The following is a 10,395-nucleotide window of genomic DNA, read 5'->3' as shown; positions in this document are numbered from 1 at the left end:
TTTGAGAAAGCCCCCCCCCCACCCCCAACTTTTCAAAAATGCAGTACGAACGAATTTTGAGCGCCGCAGGCGAAATTTTTCAAAAAGTTTCTCCTAATTGTAGCTGAACACTAAGGGGGTCAGTTTCCATGACTCAATGTAGGTAAGTTTGTACAAATGTAGGTAACTTCGCGGGCCAAAAAAATGGCCTGGCGGGCCACATGCGGGCCGCTAGTTGGAAACCCCTGTTATAGGTTATAGAATGGGGTACATAAGTAAAAAGACGAGGTGACATAAACCCTCAGAGGACCTCAGCTATTCAGAGTTTCCCCTAACATGTTATGTCTAATTATGTAGATACATACTTAGTATCTACTAGAGGTGTCAAAGATCGGTTCACTTTAGGGAATAAGTTCCAAGAATACATGTAACTGCTATACGATGGCATTTGGCATTGAGAATTTCATACGTGCAGCTTTCTACACTCACTTCACCCTGAAAATGAGAATGGCTTTGATGAGTGAGAAACATTTGACGAGAGGAAGTTGACTACAAAACCAAAACCACTAGGCGATGTTAACACCGGAGGCGTTCTCTACCACCTACCCCTTAGAGCTCCATTATTATGTGGTCAAATTCTCAAATAACTAAGGATTAAATTATCATGGCCTCAGCTGGGGTAGAACCCATGCCCTCCTGTTTACCAGGCGAGGGAGGTGTATGGTGGTGGATCAAGGCGCTCGCCTGCCAATCAAGAGAGCGTGGGTTCAATCTCAGCCGAGAGATAGAATTTTATCCCCAACACTGTTTAAGGACACGAGAAAGTAACCCTTTGAAATATCTGCAGTCGAAATACGAGTACAATTTTTTGTCGATCGTGGGCAGGCCCTGGATTAATCTTGTCTTCAACTTACTCTTCTGGATATTTTCTGTTCCACTGAGTGTATGATGTTGGGTCGGACATGACTGAATTCTACACAGAGAGGATCACATTCTGTCTTGTAATAACAGAGGAGCTCCATCTTCACACTGGAATGAAAGAAAATAAACCGAGTTGTCAATTCAGATTAGTTTTCTTTGGTGGAGAGATACTTTACTTCCCGTGTCCGTGAGATAAGATAAGTGATACAAATGGAGAGATATGAGTACTTCATACACTTAGCAATACTAAGATAAGTGCTATTTTTCAAGGAAAATATGTTTGAGATGACATAAATGGAAAGAAATTTACTTTATTTAGAGACCTATTTTGTTTGCATATTTTTTAACGAAACACAAAACCAAGCTTTTATATGGAACATGCATACATCAAAACCTGAGATATTCTGAGGAGCTTTATTATAAGACCTCATATTTGCATGTTTCTAAATTTAGTTGAAAATCTTTACCTGCTTAGAGAGTAGACATGAATATTAGCTCGGTCCACATCTTTCACAACAGGTGTCCAAGGATAGACCTCATCTCTAGTACATCTCCACCAACTCAGAACCTGAAAGTAGGAAAACATAGTAAGAGTACATCATGAAGCAAGAGTTTTTTACTTTCCTTATCCTATAGGAAGGAAAGTAATGTAATCGGGTCAAAATTTATGGTCAGTTTTTAGTGCCAAAACACGTTTTGAGGTCTCTAGAGCCTAAATCCAAAGTTTCAGCCATTGGTCCGTGTGTGTGTCTGTGTGTCTGTCTGTAAACAAAATATCTCGAGAACGGTAAGAGCTAGAGACTTGAAATTTTGTATGTATCTTTCAAATGTGACAAGGATGCGACACGAAACTTTTGGTTAAGACCGGTGCAAAGCTTGGCGGCATTTTACCGCTTTTTGGCGGTTTTCGGTGTAATTTAACAATATCTCGGGAACGGTATAAGCTAAGATTTGAAATTTGGTATGTAGTTCACAAATGTGACAAGGATGCAACACAAAACGTTTGGTTAAAATAGGTGCTGCGCTTGGCGGTATTTTGACCGCTTTTTGGCGGGTTTCGCTTTTTGGCGGTTTTCAGCTATATCGACTAAACGGTTAGAGGTATTGTAAATGTTACAACAGAACACCCAAATAAGCACCATTCAATAGGATAAGGAAAGTCGTGTGATGTTCACACCAGATTTTTATTTTCTATGCACTTACCCTAACGAGGCTGAGAGGCTCTTTTGAACATCAAATCTTTGTACAAAAATTGTGCACCGCCAGGATTCGAACCCCAGGCCTCCGGATTGTATACGAAATTTCAACCGTTCAACAATGTTCAAAGAAATCATGACATTCGTTTTTATTTACCCCACAAAAACACAAATGTGAAATAAAGGTCAAGTTCCTATCCAAAAATGTCGAACTATATCAGAAAATTAAGGCCAAGTTTTTCGTGCCTGCTGAAAATACTGAGTCTTAAATCCTTAAACCTTCTCGCAATTTCAAGAGCTATGAGTATAATAATCCATGGACATTGGTACAACTAGTCAACAGAGACTAGACAGCACTGAGCTATGAGTATAATAATCCATGGGCATTGATTTGAAACATTTTGCTTTAGGCACATGGCGTATGTCGTCATTTTAACTCAGAGTCAATAATAACGTAACTATTCGAGAGAAAAAAAGCAATAATTTTTATCTAGCTCCAAGTGAAATCATTGTAAAACTTGTGAACTAAATATGTATACAGCGAAATTGTGAAACGCTTTGCTAAGTTGATAATTCAATACTCCACGCTCATAAAATGTTCTTCATCTTAAGCTATGCATGAATTCATTACTTTTCTACAGACTTTTTACTGTCCTTATCCTATAACAGGGTAGTCCAACCTTCGCGTACCCGAGGGCCGCAAAAGGTAAAAATTGAACTCACATGTGAGGGGTGGGGGGTACAAGTGTAATATCAGCATATCATTAAGTATAAATTATAATTATTTATTATGAAAAATTAACATATATGATGACTGAACATGACATTTGTGTGATTTCTGCGGACACTGCAGCTGACACAAGTTTATGAATTATCGACATTCACGTCTTCGGTACACAAACGTAGAAGGTGAGCAAGAGACACATCCGAAAGATTGTTTCTTAATTGGCCTTTCACATGCTTCATAGTCGAAAAAGCACTTCGCACATGTCTGAACTACCGAACATTGATGTAATCTTCAGTCCTAGAGTTCTCAGGTTTGGAAATCGGTCTCTATCAAAAAGCTTACATAAAAAACGCCGGTCCCATTTCTGTTTGGGATTGAAAAACAGGGACAGCTTTGAGTTCACTGAGTTCTACACGTGCCTTCGCGGGCCGTGGGTTGGACAACCATGTCCTATAATAAGGAAAGTAATTCGGTCAAAATTTTCGATGGTCAGTTTTTAGTTCTAAAACGTTCGCGGAATCGAACCGTCAAAAATGAAGCGAATTGGAAAAGTAATATAACCACAAGATTTATAAGTACAAAATAGCGTGATTTGATATATCACACACGTACATTTGAAAAATATGTAAGATTCGCGGATTTCGCAAACACCGCGCTATCCCAACAGCGAAATATTGGACCAAAATTAAATAATAATGAAACCATAAAATTTGGGAGCAAAAAACACTCCGATCTGATGGGAGTGATGGGTCACACTTGTACTTTTGAGGCAAAAAAAAAAAAAAAAAAAATCAGCCACAGCGCAGTTTAGATTTGATTCATTTTCGTTAAAACGGGGATGGGGGGGGGGACTGCAATTACATCATGGAATTTCATTCCGGGAAAAGCGTTTAAACCCTGAAGGGGGTTATCGTCAAAAAGTGCCAAAATATGCTTTGCATATAATATGTAATCCGAAGTCTAAACGTTAAATTGCAATTAATATCCAAAACCAACCTCTGTTAGTGCTTAGTGGTGCAATCTTTCTCTTTTTCTCCATTGCACTTAGCCATGGTTCAACCACACCTTGGAACTTTCATAAGTCATAAGCAATAATGTACTTATTTACTGTGGATATGTTGTAAACTTGTACCGATAAGAGAAATTTCAAATCTGATGTCAATAATATTACAAATTGACCTTTGGGTTCATCAGATCTTCCTAGGCAAAAAGACAATTCACTCAAGAACTTAGTAGGTTAATAATAATGATAATGATGATATTAAAATCATAAGAAATAAAGAAAAATGTACATCATTGTGGTAACTTGTTGGCATTATGGGATATCTTATTCTCAGTGTAAACCTGTTAAATGTAAAACTTAAATTGAATTTCTCTTTTCAATTTCAGCATGGTGTCCACGGTGCTAATTTGGTTATTAAGATCCCGGAAAACTTGAGCTCGGATAATAGCACCTATCGCTTGGACTATATCCCGGCTCATGGCCATCCACCACCCAATACAACCTATGTCTCCCGTGATATCAAAGATAACATAGAGTTCTCTGAAGGACTCCCTGGTACCAAGTATGATTTCTATCTGTACTACACCAACTCTACCGTCCATGATTGGCTTACTTGGACCGCTTCCATCACTACACGTGAGTTTTCTGTTCATCAATTTTATTCAGAGTGTTCGAAAAGTCTTAGAACCCCCTTTTTTAAAGTAGGTAGTCCCTCCATCCACCCCTGGTGGGCGATTGAAAAGGGGTACCTGTCGGCAACACTACAACATCAGTGGTAGCTTATTATAAAACTTAACACACCAGTACTTTGTACCACATTGGTTTTTAGTTAATCGTGTGAATTCAGGTCTGATATCATTATTTGTCTGGTATTATGACTGTGCATGTTTCGCTGTCGGGGGAATTCGTTTTGATTCTTTTTTATATAAAGGAGACACTCATATATGAATATACATGGGAAGGTCAAGATTCCAAGATTACGGAAAGCATGATCACAAGAGTCCCTATATCCCAGACCATAAACTATGCTAATCGCTTTTCTTTGGAGACTAAAAGCCCTGTCTTTAATGGCTGAATGGCCCCAAGCCATCACGGCATTAAGTGGGGATGAATTAAGCCAAAGTATGCTATCTTAAGTACATTGCGTGATACAGACTCGGCCAAGTTTCGCAACAAGAAGATGTTGGAATCCATTTTTTTAGCAATGTTTTCCATGTGCGAATCCCAACAAAGATTAGGACAGAAGACAGAATGAGTGACAGAATGACAGTACACACAGACGACACCGAAGCGAATACAATAGTCCGTCCCTTATACCTTTTTATTACTATTGTAATAATAAAGGAAGGACGGACTAAAAATGGAAAATATGTAACTCTATCTAGCTGTTACGAAAATGGAACTATTTTGTTAATTTATTTTCTATCCAGGGCTATATTCCTGATATCAACTTTACACTTCACGCCATGATATCCATGACACTTAAACTCGTCTTGGAATCTTCATTTTAACTTAAACTCGTCTTGGAATCTTCATGTTAACTTAAACTCGTCTTGGAATCTTCATGTTAACTTAAACTCGTCTTGGAATCTTCAGGTTAACTTAAACTCGTCTTGGCATCTTCATGTTAACTTAAACTCGTCTTGGAATCTTCATGTTAACTTAAACTCGTCTTGGAATCTTCATGTTAACTTAAACTCGTCTCGGAATCTAACTTAAACTCGTCTTGGAATCTTCATTTTAACTTAAACTCGTCTTGGAATCTTCATGTTAACTTAAACACGTCTTGGAATCTTCATGTTAACTTAAACTCGTCTTGGAATCTTCATGTTAACTTAAACTCGTCTTGGAATCTTCATGTTAACTTAAACTCGTCTTGGAATCATGAACAAAGCTTGTCACTAATAAACTCAACCACTCAGTTTATATACAGGGTGTCCACCAATGTATGACCCACTCAAATTGCTCCGAATCTGTTGGAGTTTTTCGAAAAATACTCGTCTTGGAATCTTCATGTTAACTTAAACTCGTCTTGGAATCTTCATGTTAACTTAAACTCGTCTTGGAATCTTCATGTTAACTTATCATTGTCAATATACAGAGTTAGACACAGAAAGAAGGTAAACACAACTAGAAAATATCTACATAGATAAGAACTTGCGTCATGACAGGGGTCAGTTTATATACAGGGTGTCCACCAATGTATGACCCACTCAAATTGCTCCGAATCTGTTGGAGTTTTTCGAAAAATAAAAAAAAAAACCGTATTTCTTTGATTTTTGCAAACTTTTTGGCAATATTGAAATTCGCGAACGAGTACGCGAAAATCGCGAACTTGGTACCAACTTTGGAATTTTAAATGAGAACCCCAATTTTTTATTGCATATTATTATTCTACGTAAAATTTCATGTTCAATCGACTATTCATTCATTTTTTACGATTCGCGGTTTTGCGAATTTTGCGAAATATTGCGAACATCAAAACTAACTGAAATGTACCTGTGTGACATATCATTTCACAATGTTTTTCATCCAAGTTTTTATACCTTCTCCTCTGGTGATGGCGATGCCCATATCAAGAAAGTTTTGGCATGGATGTGATCAGTAATCAGTAATATTACAGAACAGCTTGTCTGACCAGGTATTATCTCTTGAGTTCCTAATCTCGTCTCCATTCACAATCTTCGTAGCCAAGTTACAATAAACAGCTTTCGCCTAGCTGGCCGTATTAGCCCTCGGGTGCTGGTCAGATGGTTACTAGGTACTCTCGATTACTTATGTACATCTTAGATCTTAAAGTTATACAGGATTAGAAGCTGATATTAGTAGTGGAAGATATTATCCAGGGTTTATACGCAACCAGGAAAAATTGGAAAACCTGGAAAAGTCATGGAATCATTGGAATTGGGTCCAAAAAAAATTTGGGTCAAAGTTGTGCTAGTTTAAAAAACCTTTAAATTTTTCACCTTGTCGATTTTGAAAAAACTTCGTTCTAAACACCCCCGACTCGTCATTTAAAAATCACCCTCAGATTTTAACCGAATGGAATTTTTGGACAATCTCTTGCATAGATTCATCAAACATCAAACTGTCTCTAAGTAGGTTAGGCCGGAAACTTATGGACCTTACTACGTACATGATGAAAGCTGAAAAAATGCTGTGTACACTGTACAGTAAAGATATTATCCAGGGTTTATACGCAACCAGGAAAAATTGGAAAACCTGGAAAAGTCATGGAATCATTGGAATTGGGTCCAAGATATTATCCAGGGTTTATACGCAACCAGGAAAAATTGGAAAACCTGGAAAAGTCATGGAATCATTGGAATTGGGTCCAAAAAAAAATTTGGGTCAAAGTTGTGCTAGTTTAAAAAACCTTTAAATTTTTCACCTTGTCGATTTTGAAAAAACTTCGTTCTAAACACCCCCGACTCGTCATTTAAAAATCACCCTCAGATTTTAACCGAATGGAATTTTTGGACAATCTCTTGCATAGATTCATCAAACATCAAACTGTCTCTAAGTAGGTTAGGCCGGAATGCCGGAAACTTATGGACCTTACTACGTACATAATGAAAGCTGAAAAAATGCTGTGTACACTGTACAGTATTTTTTTTTTTGTCACCCTGTACGAGTAAACCTACGTACAATTGTACATGTCTACATTTATGCCTTCAAACTTGAAGAAGTATATAAAGTACATATTTCTAGCTTAGGTAGCTCAGGGACGGACGGACGCAACCCGGATTTTAAAATCGGGACGGAACTCGGATTCCTCCGACTTGAATATTTGACCGAACGAAGTGAAGCCGAAAAGGGTGGGAGAAATCCTGGAGCCGGCGAAGTGTGAGGGGTGCGTCGAAGATCCCTGGTCTCAATGCATTCCCATGATCCGAAAAATACATATTCATATGCGTGGGAAGTCAAGATGGTAAACCCCTGACAATCTATTGTTCTGTTTCAAAGGTTTAAAATCAACTAAAGGTAAATCCTTTGTTTCGTTTAAAAGGTTCAAAATCAATTCTTTAATTTTATTTTTTAGAGTGATTGACAGGTTTTATAATAGACAGATTTCGCAACGCATTTTTTTTGGGGATCGGGACGATGCTCGACGAGTTTTGGTTTCTGCGCATGACACACATTATGGGGTTTTGAACACGGGGATCGGAGTTCAAACCAAAACACGATGTTTTGGCTTGAACATGGGGATTTTTTTGACGGACTAAAAATGCCCGAAAATGCAAAAACACATGTAAAAAACCCTCAAAATACGCTTTTGCATATGCAAACATGCAAAATCCGCCCCTACTTATGAATATTAGACAGATTTCGCAACGCATTTTTTTTGGGGATCGTGACGATGCTCGACGAGTTTTGGTTTCTGCGCATGACACACGTTTTGGGGTTTTGAACACGGGGATCGGAGTTACGATGTTTTGGCTTGAACATGGGGTTTTTTTTCGTATTACGAAAATGAAATTTCCATGTTAGAAACGCGCGTAAATTTAAATTCTTTTTGAATAGATCGCGGTTATTTTACATTTTTGAAGGGGAAATTAATTTTGACTGAAATTTTTTGATGTAGGTAGGTATCTTAATTAATTCAGAAATTAATTAAAAACAAAAACATATCAAAAAACTCATTTTTTATGTAATAATTAATTATTATTTTTTTCTTTTCTTCGTTATCTGTTATGTCCTTTTTTTACCTATCGTTTCATTTGTACAAAAAAGAACGTAACAGATAAGGAACACGGTGGAATAATTAAATTGAGAAAACAAATAAATAATTTTAAAAAATCATTGTTTCCTGTTTTTAATTAATTAATTCAAAAACTGATTTGAATAATTTGTTATTTAGGACAAGACAAAACATTGAACAAATTAAAGGTATGATTACTTGAGCGTCCGCTAGGTTCGCTTCGGTTTTCGGTTTCGGTTTTCGTTCGGTTTTCGATCCCGTGCTAAATCTAAAAACATGATGTAAACAAGATGGCGCCAACATGGGTTGCGTTATGGGGATCAGGATTCGATGCGAAATCTCCCTAATAGTGTCACCTTTTTTTTAGATATAGGTACCTACATAAGACGTGTAAATAGAGTCCCTTACCTTTAGTGAAATATTTTCTAACCAATTCATATGTGAGCTCATTTTCATACGACTTTATACCATAATCAATCGCCTTCTTCTGTTTTCAGCTCCTGATCCTCCAACCAATCTCTCGGTGAATGTTCGCTCCGGCAAGACAGCTCAGATCTTCTGGAGTCCTCCCATTAGTGGCAAATATTCCGGCTTCAAACTCAAAGTGATCAGTCTGTCTGAGAAGACACCACCGCGAATTATCGGCTTCACCGAGAACCCCCCTGCCGGCTATAGTTTGAAAGATTTGACACCGGGTGGATCCTATCAAGTGCAACTATTCTCAGTGTATGATAGCAAAGAGAGTGTGGCTTACACGTCGAGAAATTTCACCACAAGTATGTATCATGTTATCGAGAGTTGATACAGTTACTGTGTGATGTTATGTCGATTCGTGAACTTCGCAAATCCGCGAAAAATGGTCTCGATCCAAAATCTGATGTCACATCATGATTTATGAAGGAAAACCATTGTGAAATGATATGTCACACAGGTACATTTCAGTTAGTTCACAGCTTGTAAAAAAAAATGAATAAATCTCATATATTATAAAGCAGTTCGTATTGTATTATAGAGCGGTAAAAAAATAAATGAAAAAGAAGGAAAAAAATACAAAAAAAAAAAAAAAAAAAAAAAAAAAAAAAAAATGAATAGCCGACTGTGCATGAAATTTTACGTAGAATAATACTATGCAATAGAAAGTGGTGGATCTTATTTTAAATTCCAAAGTTCGCGGATTTCGCAAACTTGTTCGCGAATTTCAATATTGCCAAAAAATTCTTTGCAAAAATCAAAGAACTACGGGTTTTTTATTCTTTGAAAATTCCAACAGATTCGGAGCAATTTGAGTGGGTCATACATTGGTGGACACCCTGTATTCTATTCTATTCTTTTGCATATTTTGCGAATTCGCGAAAAATGGTCTCAATCTAAAATATGATATTACATGATTTATGAAGGAAAAATATTGTGAAATGATGCGTCACATGGTACGTTTCCATCACTTTGTCGATTCGCGGACTTGGCAAATTTCGCGAAAAATGGGTCAATCCAAAATCTGATATCACCACATGACGTCACGATACAAATCATACGCACAAACATACATATAACACTTGTGCCACTGCAAGGAAGCTTGCTTGGGGAAGTTGGTGTGACGTCATCGCGTACGGGAGGGTAGTCGTACCATCAAGATGCAAGCTTTACCTGTATTTTTCAAATCGATTTATCTCCGGATCTAAAGGTCTAAGATGGAAAAGAATAATTCCGTAGTTCCTCATTTTTTGCTGCCCTTCAACTTAGAAACCTCACCTAAATATGCGCATAAGGTCTATGATTTCTCTGTACATTACTGTCGTGTTTTATCACATATCATATGTCATCAACTCATCATGTTAAGAATGAACATACACAGTTACATAGTACATGT

General features: G+C 37.4%; 2 protein-coding genes across 2 annotated transcripts in view; one reads left to right on the top strand and one right to left on the bottom strand.

Annotated features, from left to right (window-relative positions):
* Nucleotides 1–375: 375 nt before the first annotated feature.
* Nucleotides 376–3,062, bottom strand: LOC103507590 (WD repeat-containing and planar cell polarity effector protein fritz). The gene is made up of 4 exons (XM_008472081.1): nt 2,976–3,062; nt 1,368–1,468; nt 894–1,008; nt 376–474 (listed from the first exon to the last, which is right to left on the bottom strand). The coding sequence occupies exons 1-4, from the start codon at nt 3,060–3,062 to the stop codon at nt 376–378; spliced, it is 402 nt and encodes a 133-aa protein (XP_008470303.1).
* Nucleotides 3,063–4,140: 1,078 nt separating this feature from the next.
* Nucleotides 4,141–10,395, top strand: part of LOC103507589 (tyrosine-protein phosphatase 10D) — a 48,379-nt gene continuing 42,124 nt past the window's right edge. The window contains 2 exon segments of the mRNA XM_026822414.1: nt 4,141–4,462; nt 9,026–9,304. Of these exon segments, the coding sequence (XP_026678215.1) occupies nt 4,141–4,462; nt 9,026–9,304 (601 nt within the window).

Source organism: Diaphorina citri, unplaced genomic scaffold (assembly GCF_000475195.1).
Source record: "Diaphorina citri unplaced genomic scaffold, Diaci psyllid genome assembly version 1.1 scaffold327, whole genome shotgun sequence".
Lineage (NCBI taxonomy): Eukaryota > Metazoa > Arthropoda > Insecta > Hemiptera > Psyllidae > Diaphorina > Diaphorina citri.
The sequence above is the reverse complement of the archived record's forward strand: the minus strand, read 5'-3'. Positions and strand labels throughout refer to the sequence as shown.

Bases quoted from the DNA above. Each gene is read 5' to 3' on its own strand.
- LOC103507590 (XM_008472081.1), bottom strand. From the start codon at position 3,062: ATGAAGCATGTGAAAGGCCAATTAAGAAACAATCTTTCGGATGTGTCT. The intron at 1,009-1,367 runs GTAAAGATTTTC...CTTTCATTCCAG, and splicing joins CATGTCTACTCTCTAAGCAG to TGTGAAGATGGAGCTCCTCT. The intron at 475-893 runs GTAAGTTGAAGA...TCTCATTTTCAG, and splicing joins AACAGAAAATATCCAGAAGA to GGTGAAGTGAGTGTAGAAAG.